Raw genomic sequence first — 24,723 nt, 5'->3', positions numbered from 1 at the left:
AAGATTATAAAAGACCTTATAGGATCTGCTCACACGTTCAGATGTTTTTCTTCAGACAGTGAGAAATTTTAACTGATCTACATAATTCACTCTCATCTAAAGACCAACTATCTGGTTTTTAGGGAATGACACCTAATTTGGTGACCAAAAAAGAGACAGATGAAGAAAACTGATCCCTCCATAGTTTTCTGGTTTTATCTTAAGTGGTTAAAGAGTACCTTGTCATTGATTCAAGCATTTTAAATACAAATTCTTTGTCGTTTAGTAAGTTTTCTCTTGGTTAATTTGATGGTAAGTTATTTTACATTGTCACATGTTTGCTTTCTCCCTACCCAGGTTCTGTGGTGGACTAATTAAGGACATAAAGAGGAAAGCACCATTTTTTGCCAGTGATTTTTATGATGCTTTAAATATTCAGGCTCTTTCAGCAATTCTCTTCATTTATCTGGCAACTGTAACTAATGCTATCACTTTTGGAGGACTGCTTGGGGATGCCACTGACAACATGCAGGTGGGTTCGGTTTGGGGAAGACACAAATAGTAACAGCCCAGATTGCCTTCCTCACCCCTGCAGCTCCGTTAGAAGCAGATGGCCTTTCAGTTACTCAGCGTGATTTTCTTTCTTTTGCTGGATGCTGCATTTTACTTTGCTTCTGGCCTGCTGCTGTATTTCCAGCATTTTAGTAATTACAAAAATAGCTCGATGAAATCTGGCTTGAGTCACAAGTGGGGAAGAGAAGGGAAGGAAATGAGGATATACAATTCTGTTTGGGCAAAAGCGTATCAGCTGCTTTAATTTTGTGCCGGGCACAAGATTCAGATCTTCTACTACCTTGAATGTAGGGACCGTATACTGTTAAACCTGATGATCACGCTCTTTTCTGGAATGCATGATTAGCTTCATTTTACACATGAGCAAACAGAGACATCAAACAATTGAGTGCTTTGCTCAAGGTTGGATTTGCATATCTATCAGTAGAACTCAGCTTTAAGGAGTACAAGCTAAGAGCTGTTTCTCCTATTCCTGAGTCTGCCTCTCATTAAGTTGTAAAGACTGGCTTGACTTATTTTGTATGAAACCCCAATGTGTTAGTTACTTTGAAGATGGCATTCACCTTCCTTTTGTATCAATAATAGCTAAAGTTTTATCGATAGAAAAGATATTTTTAGACTCCCTCAATCAATTTTAAAAAAACCCTACTTTTAATTGATTCAGTCATTAAGAAAAAATAGTCATTATGCTAGGTGCTAAATACAGAGTAATGAGCGAACCTGATATTCCCATGAAAAGAACCAGATTCAAGCCGTTTTCAAATTCTGTCCTTCTGCTTTACTACTTAATACTGTGTAACCTACGTGACATTTGTAAGCGCTGCCAGCCAGCTTATTTCAAAAAAATACAGCTGATTCTAAAGCATTGCTTTTGTCCACTTCCATTTTTTCCCTGGGCGCATTCATGTTTTAGATTTCTACCTAAACACAAAAATAAGATGGTGTCTGCCTATGATATCTATGTTAACCCACGTAAAAAGGGAGAAGTTACTTTAAACAATTATATTTAGTTTGTTAAGAGCACTTTTATCTTTTAGTCCTTAGCTATCACTGCATAGCATATTACTCTAAATCTTAGAAGCTTGAAACAACCATTTTATTATTATCTCTCATGGTGTTGATGGTGGATGGACCCAGCTGGGTGGTTCTCTCTTTGAGCCTCATACACTTGTAGTGAGATGGCAGCTGATGTTGGAGTCGCCTGAAGGTGTCTTTACTCACCTGCCTGGTGCCTAGGCTGGGATGTCTGGGGGACTGAGGACTTTCCACATGGCTAGCTTGGGCTTTCTCACAGCTGGGCACTGTGATGACTCCCAAGAGCTCATGCTCCCTGGGAAGGAGGCAGTTGCTGCTCTGCTGTGCTTGTTCCCATCTGTATGTGTCCTCAGTATTACTTCATTTTCTGATTTTCGAAGAGAGGCTGAAAACTCAAGTTCTTATGTGACGTCTGGTGATTTTTAAATATTGGCAACTGATTAACATTTTAAAATAACATTGTGCTGGCCTGCGAGCACCTATCTGTGTGTTCCCGGTAAGAGACCTGCAGCATAGGGAACGGAAACCACATGTGGTAGGACACAGAGATGAAGTATACGAAGAGGGCATTTTTCCTTTTATCCTCATTCATAAGGCATGAATGAATAAATTAAATTGTTATAGTGACGTCAGTAATAGAATTTTTATAAAATCTAATCTGTATCCAAATTGGGCAGCTATTCTTCATCCAAATGACAGCATAATGATAACTAAAACAGATCATTCAAGAAAACAAGTGGAAAAGAAAGCATAGGGGAAGCACCTTGAGGCCAGCGTGAGGAAGATAGTACAGGCAGCCACATGTTAAGAAAATAAAGCTGTGATTTTGAGAGGATAGCAAGAACAAAACCTCTTTCTGTCTTTCAGAATATATAGAGACTTTCCTGTGCAGATGAGTTTTTTTTTCTTTTTTGAGGAAGATTAGCCCTGAGCTGACACCGGTGCCCATCTTCCTCCACTTTATATGTGGGACGCCTACCACAGGATGGCTTGCCAAACGGTGCCATGTCCGCACCCGGGATCCGAACCAGTGGAACCCCAGGCCGCCAAAGCGAAACGTGCGAACTTAACTGCTGCGCCACCGGGCTGGCCCCCTGTGCAGATAATTTTAAACACTTTTTTTTAATGGACATTCTTCTTTTTGAGATGGGGACATTATGATACTTCCTATGTGTTAGTTCATTGCCTTTTTAAACTGAATCGAACTCCTTTTCAAACTCATAAAACTTAGCTTTCAAACGCTGCGTCTGAGATGAGGAACAAGTCTGTTAAAGGCTATTGTTGATCCCTCCTGGTGAATTGATTTTCATAGAAGTGAGTTCTTGGGAAACTAAAGGATTCTGTTTGGTAACATATGTAGTTAATCTGGGTATTTTTCTCCTCCTTGATCAATGACACAGGAAGGGCCTTGCTGGCAGAGTAACATGTTTTCTGGGTTCTGAAGACTTTAGGAGAAACAGAAATGCTCTCTGTGTGTCAGGATAAGTAATCCACTGAAGTGACCATTGCTGGATGTTACTCCTGGGAGTGGACTTAATTCATAGTATCTAACGCAAACCTATCAGGGTATATACTGCGCAGAGTTTGATCATTTTATTAGTAGATTTTGTAACCTCCATTGATAATTTCACTCAAACCGCAAACTCATTATTTTAAAAGTTTCTCTGAATAAAAAGATTAGACATATTTTTCTCTCACTTCTGAAGCCTTTTTCTTTGAAGAAACCTTGGCAAAGTACCCTATGAGCTGCATATGGACATTTTGGTCAATAATGGAACCAGGACAGTGGTCCCATCATATTATAATAGAACTGAAAAATTCTTATTGCCTACTGATGTTGTAGCTGTCGTAATGTCGTAGCACAACGCATTACTCACCTGTCTGCGGTGATGCTGGTTCAGCAAACCTTCAGATCCTTCAGGAGGTATTTCAGAAGAAGGCTTTGTTATCACAGGAAATGACAGCTCCATGCATGTCATTGCTCCTGAAGACCTTCCGTTGGGAAAAGATGTGGAGGTGGAAGACAGTGATATTGATGATCCTGACCCTTTTTAGGACTAGGCTAATATACCTGTTTGTGCCTTAGTTTTTAACAAAAAAAGTTTAAAAAAGTAAAACAAAAAATTAAAAATTTTAAAAACATAAAAAGACTTGTAGAATGGGACGTAAAGGAAGAAAATATTTTTGTACAGTTGTAGAATATGTTTGTGTTTTAAGCTGTGTTATTACGAAAGAGTGAAAAACTTAAAAAAAATTTAAAAGTTAAAAAAAAGTAAAAAAGCAGCGCTGGCCTGGTGGCGCAGCAGTTAAGTTCACACGTTCTGCTTCTCGGCGGCCCAGGGTTCGCCGGTTCGGATCCCGGGTGTGGACATGGCACTGCTTGGCACCCCATGCTGTGGTAGGCATCCCACGAATAAAGTAGAGGAAGATGGCACGATGTTAGCTCAGGGCCAGGCTTCCTCAGCAAAAAAGAGAAGGACTGGCAGTAGTTAGCTCAGGGCTAATCTTCCTCAAAAAAAAAAAAAAAGAAAAAAGTAAAAAAGTTAAAGTAAGACAACATAAATTTATTATTGAAGAAAGAAATATATTTTTTTATAAATTTAGTGTAGCCTAAGTGTATAGTGTTTATAAAGTCTACAGCAGTGTGCAGTAATGTCCTAAGGCTTCACATTCACTCACCACTTGCTCATTGACTCACCCAGAGCAACTTCCAGTCCTGCAAGCTCCATTCATGGTAAGTGCCATATACAGGTGTGCCATTTTTGATCTTTTATACTGTACTTTTACCGTACCTTTTTTGTGTTTAAATATGTTTAGATACACAAATCCTTACCATTGTGGTACAGTTGTCTACCGTATTTAGTAGAGTAACATGCTTTACAGGTTTGTAGCCTAAGAACAAGAGGCTATACCATAGAGCCTAGGCTTGTAGTAGCCTATACCATCTAGGTTTGTGCAATTACTCTCTGTGATGTTCACACAATGCCTAAATTGCCAAATGATGCATTTCTCAGAATGTATCCTTGTCGTTAAGTGATGTGTGACTGTACTACAGTTTGGTACTTCTAGAAGTCACAGTGGGTTGCAGAAACACTGAAAAAGAGGGATAGAAAATTAATGGTTGTTAATATACATTCATTGAACTGATAGTCTATTATCAATTTCTTTTGGGTGGAACAATACTATTATTAAATGGATGCATAGATTTAAGCACTCGGTTAATCTGTATAAATAGAAATTGACTAGAGCATACACACCCCCCCCAACTCAATAGTTATATAGTAAAGATACATATCCTAGTGTTTTAATATGAAAAATTTTACCTAAAAATCATTGTGTTAGGTTTTCTTACAGTGGTAGATGACTTAGATTGGTGTGTCTATTGGTTTCATTTATTTTAAGGACCAGGGAGTAAGGTGATTTAGTATTTGAAGAGCATCTCGAGACTGAATTTTGATGCTCCAGCAGTGGAAGTCTTCCTAACTTGACATCAGGACGGCAAAATATTTCGAAGATTTGATTACCTGTACTACCCTTAACTCACTCTCTCCATGTGTTTCATAATAACACTCCACAAAGAAGACTTGTACCATTACATTGAAAAACTATTGGGCATTATCTTGAAAGGCAGAACATTTGCATGCCACACAACCCATCAGTGTTACTCCTAGGTATGCCATGGGGAAAATTTCGTACCTGTGCACCGGGAGCAATAAGAAGAAAGCTCATGGCAGCACAGACCATGGTATCTTTTTTCTATTATGAAAAATGATAGTTTTTAACAGTAGAATTGATTAATAAATTGTGGAAGATTGACACAATAAAACAAACAATCATGAAAATAAATAACACAGAACCACCTAGATGAATTGTGGATGCTTAGACCCAGGTCATTTCATAGGTCTATGGCAGAGGTGGATTCATTCCTTTGTAAATATTTACTGAGTGTCTACTGTGTTGCAGACACTATTTTAAGTGCTGGGGATACAAAGTAATAAAAATCCCTCTTCTGATGGTATTTACGGTCTAGAGTATTGATAAAGTGATCTTTTTCTATAACCCCAAGAGATTCCAGCAGTGGTGTGTAATGGGCTTATTTAGGGAATGAAGTCCCCTGGTTTCATTGGACTTTCTAAACACTAGATCACGTCTAAGCATAAAAACATTGGCACAGCCTGAAATAATCTTCAATTATATCATAAGCCTTCGTAAATGTGGCAGTAGGTTATTCTCAAAAGCACAGGCAGCTCAAGTGAGTCAACTGAGAACAGTGTCCTTGCTTTTAAAGGCAGACAGCTCAGAGATGGTTCACTTAGGGCCTTTATCGTCAGGCTACAAATAGACACGGGTGCTGGGTAGAAACATGTTGTGAAAACAGAGATGAGTCACTGCACTGCTGTTATTTAAGCAAACTCTTCTGCCGGCTTCTGTTCAGGAGGTCTTGCTTGCTCAAAGACAGGAATTTTCATTTAAACATTTATTTCAGAGCTGAAATATGCATATACATGTATGTGTATATTTAATATTCACACACATATATAATGGGGTATATATATTTAATAATGACATATATACATATATGTCGTGATGTATATAATGATATAACTATCATTATACTTTCTACATATATGTGTGTGTGTCTGTGTGTACGTATGTATCTCATTAGAAGTGGATTTGGGAGCCATATGGATCATTTCCCATCAAACTATATTCAAAATAAAACAGTTGAAGCTGTGATGGCTCCAAGTATAATCAAATTATAATGGCAACATAGATGACTGTGAATTCCCCAAATTGACATTGGCATGTGCATTTTGACCATCAGGCTTCTCTGAGAGGACTCTAAGGCTTACAGAGTGGGTGTTCCTGGTTTCCTTGTTAACTGTAGGCAATTAAAGTTTAGCTTGGGCTCTGGAAGTGACTGAACTGCTTTGCCAAGAGTTGGCCTTACATTCATCTAGGATCCAGCTCTGGCTTCTGACTATTTCCTGTTCTTAGAGCTCAACAACAAAGGACTAGAGCAAAGGCTTTGGAGGTCCAGGAATTGTGCAATACTCTTAGCCTTTTCAGTAACTCCCACCATAATGACATTTTGGTGTCTGCCATACTGTCAAGCAAACAAGAGCTTTTCAGCCTTACCAGCCTAAAAACATATCCTTTCCATAACTAAACTCTCTGTGACCATGCATGCCTCATGTGCATGTCAATGGGTGACTCATTGCACTGTATTTCTCTTCTTGGTTGCTAAGCAGATATACTGTTCTATTCATTTAGATACTTCTAATTAAACTGTTAAATGTTGACTTAAATATTTATGGATAGCTTAGTCTATGGGCAAGACTCTGATATACAAGCACTTTTTGATACTTTGTGGCAAGTCTTTGTGTTATTTAAAAGTTTTTCTTCTTAGCTTTATGGAGCACTAAAAGGTATTTCAACTTAAATCAACATTGTGGATTGTGAATGACTGAGCACAGTCTAGAATAAAGACTGAGCGAAGTCATTTTAATTTTTTTCCAGGAGTAAATATAGTCCTATTTTCACAAACCTTTTAGCAAAAGGATACAGTAGGATTGTTAGAATTCTGCGAATATTGTGATATTTATGGAGCCTAACAGAGCATATTTTGAGGGAACTTGTCTCATATAAGGAACGTGTATAGCTGGCGTCTCCAAATTTGAGGCTTTATTTTAACATGCTGCTGTGCTAAGAATATTTAATCAATCTGCTGAAGTTGGAAATGTAGCATTTCTTATTCACATATGATACTCCTCAATAAGATAGACACTTCTTTTCAAAGCTTATCATGTGTAATTTATAACAGCAAGATTAATGCAAATTGATAATTGCTTTACTATAGTAAGGACTGTTTAGTCATTTTAAATTACCTGAATGTTGCACTTTGGCACCAAAATGCATTTCTTCCTTGAAGTAGAAATATAAAGTGGCATGTTAATCTGCACCAGAAATATATTCCAGTTTCAAAAAGTTAGGGATAGTCTGTTGGAATCATACAATTGGGTGGGAAAAAATGAATGTCTACTGACAAGTAAGGAGCTCTGCATTGCTTACTCACCTTCAGTGTCTACTGGCTGTTTCTTTTCCCAGGAAGGAACTTTAACTTTAAATAATTTTCTTTACTTCATGTACAAATCCTGAATTAAACCAGTTTTATTGAAATTCAGTAATTTGTGACCAAATTTCACTTACCAGAACCTTATTTGGGGTTTTTTTCACTTCAAAGACCTTTGTCAACTTTATTCTTTTGGTAATCACAAAATGATAGTGATTTGGGTGGGCTGGGGATCCCAAGTGATGCTAAATTCTAAAATTATTTGGTGTTTGGCTTGAAATTATTTTGAAATAGCTTTATTTTGATAAGATATAACTGTGCATTGTAGAAAATGCAAACAATACAGAAGAATTACATAGAAGGTAATTTTGCCCTTAAACCCATCATCGAGAAATAACCATTATTAACATTTTCATGACCATGTTTTTGTACATCTTGCAATGCATGTGTACACAGATAGATCGGTATATAGGATTTTATATCAATGAGGTCATATATACATGCTGTTTCATAAAATGACTAGTATTTCATAGAAGTCTATCCACTTCAATATGGATCTTGAGCATCATTTTTTTTTTAAAGATTTTATTTTTTTCCTTTTTCTCCCCAAACCCCCCCCCCCCCCCCCCCCCCGCGTACATAGTTGTATATTCTTCATTGTGGGTTCTTCTAGTTGTGGCATGTGGGACACTGCCTCAGCGTGGCTTGATGAGCAGTGCCATGTCTGCGCCCAGGACTCGAACCAATGAAACACTGGGCCGTCTGCAGCGGAGCACGCGAACTTAACCATTCGGCCACCGGGCCAGCCCTGTTGAGCATCATTTTTAACGACATCTATTTATGTACATGACGCATGTACTTTAATTTTCTTAATAAATCCCCTATTAGTGGACTTTCCGTTTTTCCCAATTTTCTCAGTTATAAACAAACAGTAGTGCCTAACTACATTTTCATTCTTTGTAATTACCTCCTTAGAGTAAATTCCTAGCAGAGTGATTGTAGGATATGCTTGTTTTTTTAATATTCATTTCAAATTACACTCTACGTAGGTTATACCAATTATAGTTCTACCAATAATGGACAAGAGTGCCCACTTGCCCACACCCTTACAAAAACAAGATTTTGTTCCACATTCTCATTTTTGTCATTCTGTGGATTGAAAAATGATGGCTTATTCAAATTTATTTGATTTTTTAGTGAGAGTGGATATCCTTTCACATTCTTATTGCCTACCTATGCTTTATATTTGTGTCCTTGGTATATTTTCCTTTTCAGCATTCATTTTTTTCTCATTAACTTGTGAGAACTCTTGGTATAATAAAAATATTTTCCCTTTGCTTATCAGAAATATCACAAATATATTTTTCCTAGGTCTACCATAAATCTTTAACTTTATTTATGGTGTCTTTTGCTGTACAGATTTTAATTATTATGTAGTCAGAATCTTCAATCTTTTATAGTTTCTTGTTTTCATGATATATTTAGAGAGTTTCCCTACCCCAACATTAGAAAAATATTTATCCACATACCTTAGTTCTTTTATGTTTTCATTTACATTTTTTATCCATCTGGGATTGATTTGTGTGTAAGGTTATACTGGCATTTGATGTTTGGGCACTTCCCATGATCCGGATACGTATGCACAGCTCTTCAAACAAAAAAAATATTGCAAAGCCTCCGTGGTCTTGCCCATTCCTTCCATTAGACCTGGAGTTGAAGCTCTTGGCAAAGCTTTTGGCTCGTACTTTTCTTCAAACGGAGAAAATCTGTCTTTGAAGTCTTCCATCTTTTTTCAGTTCCTGCTGGGCAGTGTGAACAGAAATCCTGTTTATGACGACAAAGCACTTTTAGGCAGAGAGGATGGCAATAAGGATTTGGCAGGTGTGATCTGTCAGGGCAGAAATCACTGATTTAGAGGCTGTAGCTACAGAGGTGAAATGAAAAATGAGGGTTGTAGATCCACTCTTCTTCCCCAGTGTAGATGAATGGTCTGTGTAAATGCCCCCCTTAACAATGCTGGCAGGTGGTGCTTATTTTGAATGAGGCGGGAAGGCTGTTTGAATGAGTGTACCTCAAATTTGGGCCACATGAGAATCACCTGGAAACTTTGACAAACACTGATTCCCCAGGCCTGATCTTCAGAGATCCTGATTTAATTTTTCAAGGTGGAGATAAAGAATCAGGTTTTGTTTTTCCTTAAAAATAAGCTTCCCAGATAATTTTTATATGACCCAAATTGAGTTAGATACTTGCATCATTTCTCCACTTATTTTTATGCTTTTCTTTTTTTTGGGTGAGGAAGATTGGCCCTGAGCTAACATCTGTTGCCAATCTTCCTCCTTTTTTTTTCCTCTTCAAAGCTCCAGCACAAAGCTGTATACCCTAATTGCAAGTCATTTTCGTTCTTCTATGTGGGATGCTGCCACAGCATGGCTTGATGAGCAGTGTGTAGGTCCACACCCGGGATCCAAACTGGTGATCCCCAGGCCACTGAAGCAGAGCATGTGAAATTAACCAATTGGCCATGGGGCTGGCCCCCTCCACTTATTTTTGATCATGTGGCTTGGCTTATGCTCGGGACCTGACATCAAAACTCCTGCAGGTAATTCAGATCTGACTGCCTCTTTCCAATGGGCATCTTTGGGTGGCATTAGGCTGCATCATTTTTCTTGGCTAAACTTGAGATTCAAGGCTCATCTAAAGAAATTTAATTTTGTTATTCAGTATTCTACACAGTCTGGATAAAGCACCAACATGGGCTGAAATTTCTCTTTTTATGGTTAGAAACGTTTAATTTTTTTAAAAAAGCTTGAAATATAACAATAATGTTGATGAATGCTTTATCATTTACTGCCCCCCAAATATTTTGTTTTCCAAGTTTTACTTGGTGGGAAATTGTCAAAGAAATAGAAAATCTTTTGTTTTCTTGGACAGTTATGGCACTTTTCTTCTATTATTGCCACTCCACCTTCCCAAACAGGGTTGTAATTATTAATCCAAGTAAGAAATTCTTTAATAAAAAGGACATAAAACAACAAACATCATTCTTTAGTGTTATGTAAATATACTAAATTGCAATAAAGTCAAAGTTGAAGCACACATTTTTAATTTTTAATCTTTTGTCATCTTTTGAACCTGCTTGCTTTGCATTAGCCATAACAGGCATGATGGTCCTGCCAGCCCTTGTCACAAGTTGCTCAAAGGCGTAAAATGCTGGTGTTACCAATCATGGTTGAATTTCTTTCTTTTTTTCAGAATCTTGCTCCGAGGGGTCTGATTTCTTTTATGCATGACTTTTCTATTATGGTATGTGTGCTGCTTTTCTTGGCTGATTTGTCAAACAAGGACCATCTTTCGTTTAACTTCATACCCTGATGTCAGCAGAAAAATGTTCACAAATTATTTCGGATGTGGATTTTTACTTCATTGCGGTCAAGTAAAACAAACTATTTTGTTTTATGATAGCTGATTCCATGTGTTTAGTAACACAAGAAATGAAAAGAAACAACTCTCAATGGCTATAGTGTTGCCCAAGGCTTCTGTTGATTTAGAATTTGATCTGGGAAATAGCGAGCATCTAAAGAGTCTTTTTTTCCCTTTTCCTCTGAGAATTAATCTTTGTCTTTTCTTTTCATGTCACTCCTTTGAGTTTCTCTCTCATCTCCTTCCTCTTTTGAAGAAAAGAGAAATAACGGAGGTAGGTTGTGAGGAAGGGGATGAGAAGCAGTGAAGAAAAGTGAACTAACATTTTATCTCCACTTTATCCTTAGCTCTTTATATATTATTGTCTTCTTTAGTCCAAATAATTATCCTGTGAAATAGCCATTGATTTTACAGAAAAGAGAATTAGGATTTAGAGAAGTTCGTGACTGCTGGAGCTGAGATGTAAACTCAGATATCCCTGACTCCGAGACATGCTCTGTGCTGAACCACCATGGAAATCATCTAGTTCAAGTTCCTTATCTAAATAAATACATTATGTATATGTTACTATTCATGAAAAACATATAATCTGTCAGAGACTATGCTAAACACTTAGTATACATTATCAATCTAATATGCATACTAACTGTATAAGGCTTAGCGAGACTTAGTAACTTGCTTCAAGTCATTGATTAAATGTCAATGAGTAAATGAGTCTAGATGTCGACTTGAGATGGCCTGACTCCAGAGTTCACTGTTGTACGTATATCATCTCAATATTTTTCTCCTACATGAAGAAACTAAAATTGACAAAGGTTAAGTGACATAACCAAGATCATCAAGTGTTTGGTGGCGGAACGAAGTCTAGACTCTAGATTTCCTGACTGCTGGTTGGTTGCTCTTTCTCCTGTTCTACTGTTGATGACTCTTGATGAGAAATGGAATAAAAGAAAAGCCAAACCAAAATGGAGCTGGAGCGCTTCGTGGAGCCTGATTCTGCACCACTTCAGAGCTCAGCCGTCTGCATTCTCATGAATTGCTAGGGAGTTTGTTCCTCTGTGAGAAATCAGGTGTAGAAGTGTTTTTTATGAATTATAGCCATGAAAAATACACACATCCACACATTGGTTTCCTTTTTTATATTAGTGAATGCTGAATATAATAAATCAGAAAAGGGGTTTCTGATAGTTCACCTTATAAATTGCTTTAAATTCTAGTTACAGTTAAACTAAAGTTATTTATTGCACGAGATTATCTTTTAAATTTCTGTATTGTCAAAAGTAACATGTCAAAATGTGGTTAAAATAGTTCTTTTCTCAGAAACTCTGGAAGCATCTCTATGTTTAAGCAAGTTTCCAGTGCAGTGTGTATAATAAATCACCGGTCTCTGTTTCAAAATTGTCAGCAACAGAATGGAAACTAGCACTTACCAAAGGATCAAGTACTGAATTAAAAATAATCTGCCTTTTAACAGTCACATGGCTTCCATAAATCAAAGCTGATTTTCTGGAAGAAATTAGTTGTTATCTTTACTGAATGAGCAACAATGGCTGTTGCCCTTTGATTAGTGGAACCTAGAGGGCAATTTGGGTGTTTCTTCTTCGATTCCTTTAGCGTTTCTTGTGTGCCTCTGGAGCATGTGGAGGGACAGTGTACAGCACGATGGGAGGAAGAGAAACATGCTGACCCCGGAGACCCTGTTCGTGCCCTCACAGAAATTAACAGCATTGTCAAATCGAGTAGAGAATTGTTAATCTCACATTCCTCCTTTCTTCCTTCCTGTTCTCTCTTACACCTAGGCTGTGCTGTGTTTTGTTTCTGCAGTAGTAATGAGAAATAGGCACTCCTCCATGCTTGATAAAGAATGATACAGTGTAACTTTGCTTATCACACATACCCAGAGTGTGACTTGTCCTGCCACGTGGAGCATTCCAGTTCTGCCCTTTCATGTTACACACACTAAAGTAAGTCATGAAAAAGAAAGATAATTTATAAAGACATAAAAAGCCCAATGTCAATGCAAAGGGAGTGAAAAACTGCATGTCTGTGAAATTCCCAGCTAAAGGCACAGCTTTTGTTCTTGCTAAGGGTGAGGTAGTGGTTGGGCAGGTACCCATACTCCAAAGCCTTGTTGTGCACATTGAATATGCATTTGCTCATATCATTGAACCCCCCTGAATCTCATTGTCTTCACATGTAAGAGATCAAGACTAATACTAGTTGTTGGGCACAAGGGAATTTCTTCTCTGCGTCATTGCAGCCTGGTTCTGCTAGCCTTGCTTGTTATTCTGCTTTCTGCCCTCTGAGGAGGAATGAGGTGGATACTCTGATTATGTGTGGAAGGGCTATAAAATAACGAGATGGCGCCCTTCAGCCACGCAGTAGAACTCACATCCATGGAAATAGGGTCCCCTTCTGGCAGATTTTCAAACCTAGACTTCTTGGACAGTAGTTTTTCTGAGTTGTTTCGGAATGTGTCCCCTCGCCATGTGAGAAGGCAGTCTTATTACTTGTCAACCCTTGTTTTTTTCCCCATCCCCACCACAACCACATTATTATGTAGTACTGGTCTAAAGGATTTCCTGAATTGAACTATACCCTTAAAAGAGGAGGATGTGCTATTGCCAGTGTCTTTCTAAGGAGAATATTGTTGGCTCTGAAGCAGTGTAAGAAACATTTTGAATAAACACTGTAATAGGGGTCTCCTAGGATGGCTTTTGAGTGGAGATGGCACTTAGTGTATTTAGTTCTGTAAGTTGATTTTTAAAAATCAATTTCTTTATAATCATTTTGTGTATATTACATGATAAGTAATGAAAAGTTTCTGGAGAACTTTTGAGGAAATGGGAAGAGGTGACTTAGTGAGGCTGACAGATGGATATGTTAACTGTTGGGGGTTGGGGGTAGGGAATGACTGAGGGGCATCTCAGATTCCCCAGAAATTCACTCTACTCTGGTCAGAGGGTGGTTTAGATTAAGAGGTAACTTGTTTTATGTAAACATAAATCATACTTCTATGAATAGATAATTTATCGTTCAGTTGAAGAGGGCACTCTTCCTAGTACCGTTTTGTTTTAGTATACACGTAAAGTTAGAAAGATCACATAATTTACCTGTACCATGTAAATTAATTTACCACTAAAGATGATTGTGTGTCTTTTAAAGCTATAGAATGTCTTTATCTACTCATTTGAAAAATGTTTTATCTCACAGGTTTTGTGGTTAAGATTTATAGCCTTATTATGAATAAAGGGTTTCTGTCACCTCTTTATATTTAAAAATCACCTCTTGATAAAATGCTATTTTAAGTTTACAAAAGGACCTTCCCACAAATAAACATGTGCTTTTCTACCTGAAGTTTGAAATGATGAAAAATATAAGAAACAGGCTAGTTTGCCATCTGATCCCACATGATGTGATTAAGAAATTTGGGATAATTTTATAAGTCAGTGATGTTGATAGCTCCTGTTTTTTTGTTCTTATTATGCTAAAGGCAAATAATGGGTTGATTTCCAGAGATATAACTACAAGGAGATATGGCCACAAAGGTTTAGCTGTTCGTGTCTCTGCACATTTTTTTCCTCTAAGATAAAGTAAATTGAAGCTCTTGTGTGTTTACATTGGACAATGAATGCCTAATAAGACTATTTTTTGGAATTGATGTCTTAGTGATTGCAGGATAGAGGACAAATCACTTTTTGTGTCCCCTTTGCTCCCTCCTCCACATGGAAAACTTTCCTCTGGGAAAAAATAGCTTTTGTGCATGGAATGTAGCTACTTATAAGTACCTGCTATGTGCAAGGTGAAGTCGAGCTCAAACAGACCCTGAAGATAACCACAAAGAAAAATGCCACCCAAAGGACTAAATCACATCTACCCACTTGGTGGGATTGTGTAATGTGATTTTATGTGCAGACGCTTCCACTGATCTTTTAGAATGGGTTGGAGTCACCTTTTGTTGTCTCTGGTCAACCACCAGTCATTACAGTCACTATAGTTCTTTGGAGCAATTCAGCCCTTGGAGTATGGTGGAATGACTAAATCATGTGTATAGTGAAAGAAATGGTGATATTCATACTGGTAAGGCTCTTTATTCTTCAGATCTGTTTGATATGATTGCTACAGCCCTCCTAATAGCATATTCAAGTGGCTTAATTTCCCTAGTGACATCATACATAGGAAGAAAAAGATGTGTTTCTTTTAACACCTATGTTTTCTTTCTACTAGGGCGTGTTGGAGAGTTTCCTGGGCACAGCTGTCTCTGGAGCCATCTTTTGCCTCTTTGCTGGTCAACCACTCACTATTTTGAGCAGCACCGGACCTGTGCTAGTTTTTGAGAGGCTTCTGTTTAATTTCAGCAAGTATGTATATACATATCTAATCATAAATTAGGATTGTTTAATTGTAGAGCATTCGTAGTCTAGACAGAGCACAGAATAGTAATTAGGTAGAAGAGAATATGGGATTTTTTTTTTTTTTGAGGAAGATTAGCCCTGAGCTAACATCTGTGTCAGTCTTCCTCCACTTTGTATGTGAGTCACTGCCACAGCATGGCTGACGAGTGGTGTAGGTCCACACCTGGCACCTGAACCTGTGAATCTTGTGCCACCGAAGCAAAGCACACCGAACTTGACCACTACACCACGGGGCCGGCCCTGAGAATGTGGGAATTTTAAGATTTAAGGGATGAAAGGTGCTTAAACATTAGGTAGTCCAGCACTCATTTTACATTTGTTTCAACTGAGCCCCATATGTCATATTATCTGCTTGCCCTCTCCCCCATTATTCTCTGCCTTGTTGTCCTGCTTTGTGTCTCAGGAGGCAGACCCTGTGGACTGCAACATCCAGGCTCCTTTGCCCTCTGGCTTCCTGTTGGGTCTGGCTAGTGCAGAGCATCCGTAGGTAGGAAGGGAGAGAGAAGTCAGAGTATATCTGCCTCCCCACTCCTCACTGACTCTGCTTTACCACCACAGTCTGGCAGTGTCTTGTTCCCTGAGTATAGCCCCTGTCAGGTGGCTTCTCCACCCTGGCTCTAGCCCTCACCAGGCTCTGGCAACTCTGTTCCTCTTTGGGCCTTTTCAAGCTGGGAAGTACAAATGACTTCCTGCTGTTGCTAGTCCCTGAGTGCCTCGCCATTGTCTGTTACTCACACCTCTTCAAATAGCCCATTTATTAAATTTTCCTCAGAATCCCACTTGAGAATGCCTTCTGTTTCTTGCCATGATCTTGACTGACACACTAGAGAGATGAAATGACTTGTTCAAGATCACATGGCTCATTAATGCCAGAGACTGGATGCTTCTATGATCCACTGCTCCTAACCCCAATTCCAGTGTTCTTAACTAAAGGTACATTTCAAGACTTGGCTGAATAATACCTAACATTTATTGAGGGCTGACCATATATTGAGTATTATCCTAAGCACGTTATATGTACCACCTCATTTAATTCTTGTAGCCGTCCTGTGAGGCGGGGACCGTATGCTGTTTTATAGATGAGAAAGCAGGCATGGAGTGGTAAGTAATTTGCTAAAGGTTACATCACCAGTTATTGGCAGAGCAGGGATTTGAATTCCCCCTTTCTGGTTCCAGAGCCTACATCTCTCACAGAGTCACTAGACGCTACTAATGGGCATGACAATTATGATATCAATATTTTCTTTTAGAAACTAATGGATCATTTAGAGAAGGAGAAAATTCAGTTAAGTGAATTATCCAAGTGGCCACATTAGCATTCAAATAGATTCAAAATCAAATTGGGTCTTCTGGCCTCTTTCTAATGAACTTGATACCTCTCAGAGAGACTCGCCTTTACTGGCAGATCACAGTCCTTAGACAGATTGCAGACATTCATATGACTGGCTAGTACTCCTTGTTGGAATTTCCATATTCTTATATCGTTCTACATTTTTAGAATTTTAATGTTAGAAATGTCATCATTTACATGATACCTCATGGACTTAAAGACTCATGTATAGTCTTTGAAACTGTGTGCCATCAAAATGATCGCAAGATAGAGGAGGGAATGAGGATTTAAAACTAGTTTTTTGAAAACTGGGTTGACAGCATCAGGGAGGGTCTTCTGAGAATTTCAAATTCCAAATTTCAAATAATGTTGTGAGTTTTCTGTAGATCATTACCACAAATCCCTCCTCCATCATAATTCTCAGAAGAACATTGGAAAGAATTCTGTTAATGTCAGTTTATAGAAAGAGTCAGAGTTTTTATATGTTTAAGAAAACATTGTGTGAGACAAGAAAGCCTTTATGGAAAGATTAAACAAGCATGTATTATAAACAGGAACAAACATGCACAACCTTTGCAGAAAGATTTATTGGATGCAATGTGATCAGAGCCTTAATCTACAGAAAATGTTTGCATCCTGGTTTACTTTAGATAATTGTAGGATAGAGATTATTTCCTTTCACTAAGCAAATTCCCTTCTCACTTTCTCTTCTGTTTCATCATAATTGGTAATGTAAACATAGTTCCAAGTGATTTATTTGAAAACAGTTGTAAAGCAACACAAGAAACATTTGAGAAACCGTGCTTTAAATCCGTCACTGAGTAACATGTGGTGCTTATGTGGCAAATCTTATTATTTTATTTATAATGCTGTATCATTTGCTTATATATTATAATAGCAATGCTAATATTTTGTCTAGATACAGAGTATTTGTGTAGATCACTATTTCCCCAAGTGTTTTTTATCAATTACTAGTCCCATTAGCCATTTTATGAAAAAAAAAAAGCTTCTGTGATCCTAATATGTCTAGGAAGTGCTGTATGTTATCTCCTGCTCTTGGTAACTCACTTTACCCTTTAGCTTACTAAGAGATCTGAGAAGTCCTTCGGTAAAGAAACTGTTTGACTCTGTTTTGCCCAGATTTTCCCCAACATAATTTTACCATTTTTTGAGACAGATGAATCCTTCTTTTGTAGGATCAGTGGACTCAAACAGTAACTCCACATAATCCCCAGATACATCTCTGACATGAGATGTAGGTTTTAATATTTGCCCTGTAAACTGGAGAATCATAAAGGACTGTGAATGATAGCTGTCACTTTTTAAAATTAGTAGCAGAATGAGGCAAACAGCTCACAACTTTCCAAAAGACACTTCTAGTTTTGTTTCCCCAATTCTACAGTCTCCTTTGCACCGTTTTTACACATTTTATCCAAATAATGGAGAATTTGATTCCTTTTCTTTTTCTTCAGTGAGAAATCTAAAAGAAATTTTAACAATGTGTACTAAGCCATGCAGAAACTTCGTAATTAAAGTTGGATTTTAGCTTGTATATTTGTTATTTGGTTGTTCAATAATTTCTTCCTTATATTCTTTGAGCAATTTACTTAGAGGTCTTCAACTGATTATTTTCTTCTATTATATTACTGAGTTTTTTCAGTTAGTTTAGAGAGTTCATATTTATTTGTCAGTGGCTGAACATTAATTTCTGTAGCATATTTGCATATTTCTTTTTTTTCTTTTTTGAGGAAGATTAGCCCTGAGCTAACTACTGCCAGTCCTCCTCTTTTTGCTAAGGAAGCCTGGCCCTGAGCTAACATCGTGCCCATCTTCCTCTACTTTCTATGTGGGATGCCTACCACAGCATGGCATACCAAGTGGTGCCACGTTCGCACCCGGGATCTGAACTGGCGAGCCCTGGGCCGCCGAGAAGTGGAACGTGTGAACTTAACCGCTGCGCCACCGGGCTGGCCCCTCTGTAGTATATTTCAAATATGAGTTCTTCAGTTCGTCTGTGTCCTTGGTTTTGTGTTACTCAGAAACTATAAATCAAAACTGGAACATGGTGATACCAGATACATAAACTCATTTTCTCCTTCTAATTCACCATAGTTTCTTTTGCTTCTATTATCACTTACTTTTTATAACTTAATTGCTATTTAAACTTGGCACCAAGAGGACTGATAGTCTTATTGGATGTAATGTTGCCATTTTATGGTAGTCATTACTGTTGATCAACTTGTTTAAAAAAGTTTCTCATCTCTCGTTCCTCTTTCTTCTTGCTGCTGTAAACATATCACTTTCATAATGAAGTGTCATTGTTTTTAGTGATTTTATTTGGGTTATTCTTAGAACTACGCTGGGAGTATTTAAGTATTTTAGAGCAGCTAGTTTCATATATTGTTTAGGTCCTAAGATTTAAGTTTCTACATTATGCATTTTTTTCCTTTGCATTAAAACTGATAGTATTCCTAACCATTACTAGTTAATGGATTTGTTTCTCATTCTGTCCTGTAAGCATCAATTCTATAAACAACCATTGATATTCTTAGAACGAATCAGGATTGCTCTTTTGTCTTGTTAGGGAAGCAAAACTAGGAGATTGTTTAAAACTTTCTTTTATTTTAAGAAAAAAGTCTGTTGGCTCAGAAGTAATAAAACTATATTTCTTTCTCAGAGACTCTGAGACTGACTCATTCTGTGATAATGTAAATTATCTCAAATTCCTAGAATTTAGCTTTTTCTATAGTCTACTTGTCTTACAAAGACCTGCATAGGATTAAACAGTGGGGTTCCAGATGGAAAGGGAACTAGAGGGAATGCAAGGGGTGTCTTCAGAAAGATTCCAGGAAATCCACAGAACATAACAATCCAGTGTTAATAGTCTCCTGCTTTGGTAAAGTATTTCAATTTTTGTGATTTGGCGAGAAGAGGGAAACAAAGGACAGTGATTTTAAGGCCCACCCTATCATGCACTAAATACAAGTAGGATAGGGGGACCGTGCTGCAATTTTTTAAAAAATCAGAACAAGAATACAGAGGTCTGTGTTCTTGTCCAGCTCTGCCGTTAAAACCTTGGCATTAGATAAGTGACTTAACTTCCATTAGCTTTGATGTCCTCATCTATAAAACGAGGCAAATTTGACTAATTGGTATCTGTATTAGTCAAGATTCTCCAGAGAAAGGGAACCAATAGGATGTGTGTATACATATAGAGATTTAGTGTAAGGCATTGGCTCTCATGATTATAGGGGCTCATGAGTCCAAAATCTGCAGGGTGGGCCAGTGGGCTGGAGACCCAGAAGAGCTGATGTGCCAGTCCAAGTTCAAAGGCTGTCTCCTGTAGAACTGGGAAGAGCTGATATTACAGGTGAAGTCCCAACACAGTCTGCTGGAGAGTTCTCTCTTGCTGGGGAGAGGCCAGTCTTTTTGTTCTATTCAGGTGAAGAACTGATTGGATGAGGCCCACCTACATTATGGAGGCAGTCTGCTTTACTTGGTCTGCAAATTTAAATGTTAATCTCATCTAAAAACACCCTGACAGAAACACCCAGAATAATGTTTAACCAAATACCTGGGCACCCCATGGCCCAGCCAAGTTGACACATAAAATTAGCCATCACCATATCTAAGGAACTTTTAATTCTAATATTCTATTAAATTTTCAGTCAGTCATCATTCGATGACATGTGATAGCTCATAGGCCAATGTCAGTAACTGTCTCAGTCAAGTCCTAAGTTGCAGGCATGTCTGAATTCATTTAGCAGGTCTTTATTGGGAACCTATGTGCCAGGCACTGTGCTAGGTAAGAGCTAAGAGCAGTGGGAAGCATTGAAAGGTTTTAAACTGGGGTGTCTGATTCACATTTAATAAGATCATTTTGGCTGGAATGTGGAAACTGCCTTTGAGCAGGGCAAGTGTGGATATCAATAAGGACGTTCTTATGACAATCAGGCAGAGACTCCTTGGTGGCCCAGACTGGGTTGGTGGTGGTGAAGGTGTTGATACAGTGCCTTCAGGAAAGTATTAAAATACATGGCTAACAATCGTCAGAAACTCATTGTCTAAGAGCAGGGCTGTAGAGCTTCAAGCAGGCATCCTTGACTTAGTTCTTTTTCTCATACAAGGAATGTGACTACTACTATCTGCTTTCTCATCACAAGTAAATTATGAGAAAAATATTGTAAAGCACTCTCCACATAATTTTAAACAAATCAGTATGAAATGGAAAATGTCAACACGTGACCCTCTTTTCCTAGTTGTGAATCTTAAACTAATTCATTTGTAAGAAATGGAGAGGGCATTGAAAAACAATGGCTTCCTTAGATGGTGGCAACCTGTTCTAAGACTGCTGTGGGACAGGCACAGACAGAGAAAAGGTGGTCATGAGATGCTTCACAGACAACTTCTTGTCTGTGGGCAAGCATCATGAGAAATGATGGTGTCTGGCTGTAACATGCAGGACAGCTCTCCTTGATCTGACTTTAGCCTGTTTCTAATCCCTTTTCCTCATGTTGGTGACACTCTATGGGCAGTGGCATTACATGCGGTCTCATGCTACCCACCTTTTTAAGTGCTCTTTCCTCTTTCTCGCTTGACTCCCCCTGATGTGTCTGGAAAGTTCCTACTTCAATGCCTTGAGTTTTTTCTGCAACTTCATCTGTCCCGCCAGCCAAAATTAGTTACTCTTTCTTCTGTGACACTCCATGGGAACTGTTAGATATCACTTAGTATTTTATAGAGTGATTGTGTTGATCAATTTGTCTTCCTCTGTAGACTGTGATGACTTGACGACACAGAACTTATTCATCTTTGTGTCTTTATGAACCAGTAAAGCTTGCAAACATTTCTTGAGTGCCTACTGGGTACCAATGTTATTTTTTCAAATTGTTTATTCTATAAACTCTACAAAGGCAGGGACCACATTTATTGAATGAGAAAATTAATGAGTTATTAACATACAAATAGTATGACTACTTTTGATATGATTTTCTCAAACTTCTGGAATTATTTCTTTATGGTAGCATAATAATATCACTAGACCAAATTCTTAAAATTAATATTTTCTGGGTAAAATCAAGAATGAGCTATATCCAGTAGCTAAAAGTGATTTGTATTTTTGGCAATCATTCTGCAGTCATTGGGTAGTTATATATTATTCTTTGTGTTCCGGGCAGGAGGAGTCTAAATACCTTTCTTTCTTCTTTCCAGGGACCATAACTTTGACTATTTGGAATTTCGCCTTTGGATTGGCCTGTGGTCAGCCTTCATGTGTCTCATTTTGGTAGCCACCGATGCCAGCTTCTTGGTTCAGTACTTCACTCGCTTCACTGAGGAGGGCTTCTCCTCTCTGATTAGCTTCATCTTTATTTATGATGCTTTCAAGAAGATGATCAAGCTAGCTGATTACTACCCCATCAACTCCGACTTCAAAGTGGGCTACAATACTCACTTTTCCTGTGCCTGTGTGCCACCTGACCCAGGTGAGGATGTCGTGCTTCTTGTTTGTGCTTAGCCTATGTTTGGAGGAACGTGTAGGCTCCATGCATACAGACTTTTAACATGACATCATGGTCCTCAGGAAAGCGTTTTGTTTTATCTTCTCTGAGAAACCTTCCTCGTGGATTTGAAGTTTTATTGTATGAGGTATCTTTGCCATGGGATTCAATCAGGAAATGAAAAGAGTTCTGGACTATGAACATAATTAGCTCAATACTTTGAAATTAACTCAAAGTGAAATATTTGCAAGGAAATTTTGTGTACAGTATTCTTGATCTTATCTGAAGTTGAGGAACCCAGGTACATTTATTAATAGACATAAGGACCAGGCAAACCTAGTTCTCTGAACTACTATTCCGTATTTTTCTGCTTCCTTATTGCTATAGAAATCTCTTCCTTTAAGTGAACTCTAAAGAGATTATTTTAAGCTTATAGAAGAGACAAGGTACTAATTCACTTTATATAATTTGAAGCATGGGAAATTAAAACAATAAATTCAGACTGAGGGTCACCTTGTGGTAAAGTAGAGCCTGATAGTTCATCTCTGCTGGACAATGGAAATAAGAAAGGAAAGGAAGGGAAAAGAAGAAACAGAAGAAAGAAAGAAAAAAATGTTTTGTTCTTGGAGAATATTTATGTTGTAGAGTCAGGAAAGATGTAAAAGTAACTTCTGGGTAGGGAATATGATTCTATACATCTTAGCACTTTACCATCCGTCTTGCCAAACCTGAGTCAGCATCAGAACTTTTTCACAAAAAGTGCTCAACTTGTGTCTTTGGAGTTTTTTCTTGGAGTAATTCATCATTACTTTATAATATGGAAGGTGTCTAGAAAAGAAGATTCGCTTTGCGGAAAGTTGCTTTCCATCTGCTCTAGTAGAATAGGGGTAGACATTTGTGTCAGACAATGAAGTGGTAATAGTGCTAGTGACCCCAAGTTAAGCAATTAGCTTCAGGTCAATGTCCCTTAAAATAAAATTCGATATACAATCCATGCTTCTTGACTAAGTTCTTGTAACGCCAGAGATACAGCCTTGTTCTGAGGGCTGTGTAAGCCTGGGGCATATTCATGCAATATCCACTTTTACTTAGAGATTTTGAGGGGAAAAAACCCTCTCAATGTTTACAGTAAAACAAGCGTGGTTATATTATAGAATAGAATGCAAAATGCTTATGAATTTAAAAATAAACAAGATACAATGAATTTTTTTGCTTCTGGCAGGCTGTGTCAGATTATTCCCAGATATTGTGGTGGTGTATCTGCATTCTTCTCTGCCGCTTTGGTGGAGAAATCTTAGGAAGACCCATATGCACCCAGAGTGGTGAAAGAAAAGAGAATCGTATCTCCCTAAAAATGGATCAGGCAGTCTCACTGATGAAAAGATAGGGCATTGCTGCACTTTGTACTCATGGATCCTTTTTGTCTTGTTTAAGGAAAATCAGCACACATTAAAATAAAATCCATGCTTAAATGCAAAGCAGAGAGAGGTACAAAGTGGAAATTTAAAGATTCAGTTGACTATGGATGACAAATAGTTATAAAAGCCTATTATTGTTAAGATGTATAGTGATTAGAAATATTTCATTACTTAAAAGGTGCTTGGAAAAGAGTAAGCATTCAATTCATGATAGATATTATTATTGGAATCAACTAAATATGCTCCCCAGAGAAACACAAAAATTATGATTACACGTCTATGTAGAGCTCTTTCTAGGAGAAAAGGGGGTGAAGCTCCCTGTAATCATACGTCCAGAACTTTCGGAGGAAGTCAGGCTCTACTTGTTCAAAAGCACAAAATCTGGATCACAGACATATTTAATTGTTGGATTTTGAACTTTCTTTTTCGTTTATTTATTTCTATCTATCTATATGTGTATATTTATTTATTTATGGAAAAGTCTGTAAGCTGACTTCTTAGGCATATTTGAGTAATCATACACCAGGATTTCCTAAAGGAAAAAAAAATGCTACTCAGCTGTTCTGAGAGTTGAAGTGTTCATAAAGCCAGATGAAGGCTTTGTCAGTACACCTGTCTCAGAAAAGGTCCACCTAGTGTCAACCCCATACCTGCCTGAGGCTAGTGGAAACTTGCATTCATTCTTTAGTCGTCTTAGAAGGATTCTGACAATTCCTACTCCCTCTGGGTGGGACCAGGAAAGCAGTGTAGCAGGTTTTGAAGTCAGAAAATCTTGTATTCAAGTCCAAGTATGACTAATGCCCAATGTGTGACTTTGGACAAGTTCTTTTTCCCAAGGTAGCTTAGCCTCACCTTCCTCATATGTAAAATGGGGTTAATAATGGTACCTACCTTACAGAATTGTAGCTTAGCCTCACCTTCTTCATCTGTAAAATGGGTTTAATAATACTACCTACCTTGTAGAATTGTTTTGAAGAGA

At 37.9% G+C, this 24,723-nt stretch overlaps 1 protein-coding gene across 7 annotated transcripts in view; it reads left to right on the top strand.

Moving 5' to 3' along the window:
• Nucleotides 1-24,723, top strand: part of SLC4A4 (solute carrier family 4 member 4) — a 318,368-nt gene that overhangs the window by 221,555 nt on the left and 72,090 nt on the right. For all 7 annotated transcript variants that reach the window (XM_070505687.1, XM_044766111.2, XM_070505686.1 and 4 more), the window contains 3 exons: nt 337-511; nt 15,311-15,444; nt 22,040-22,311. In XM_070505687.1, the coding sequence (XP_070361788.1) occupies nt 337-511; nt 15,311-15,444; nt 22,040-22,311 (581 nt within the window). The remainder of the gene's footprint in view (nt 1-336; nt 512-15,310; nt 15,445-22,039; nt 22,312-24,723) is intronic.

This window comes from Equus asinus, chromosome 3, assembly GCF_041296235.1.
Source record: "Equus asinus isolate D_3611 breed Donkey chromosome 3, EquAss-T2T_v2, whole genome shotgun sequence".
Classification (NCBI taxonomy): Eukaryota; Metazoa; Chordata; class Mammalia; order Perissodactyla; family Equidae; genus Equus; species Equus asinus.
This window is presented reverse-complemented; position numbering and strand designations above follow the sequence as displayed.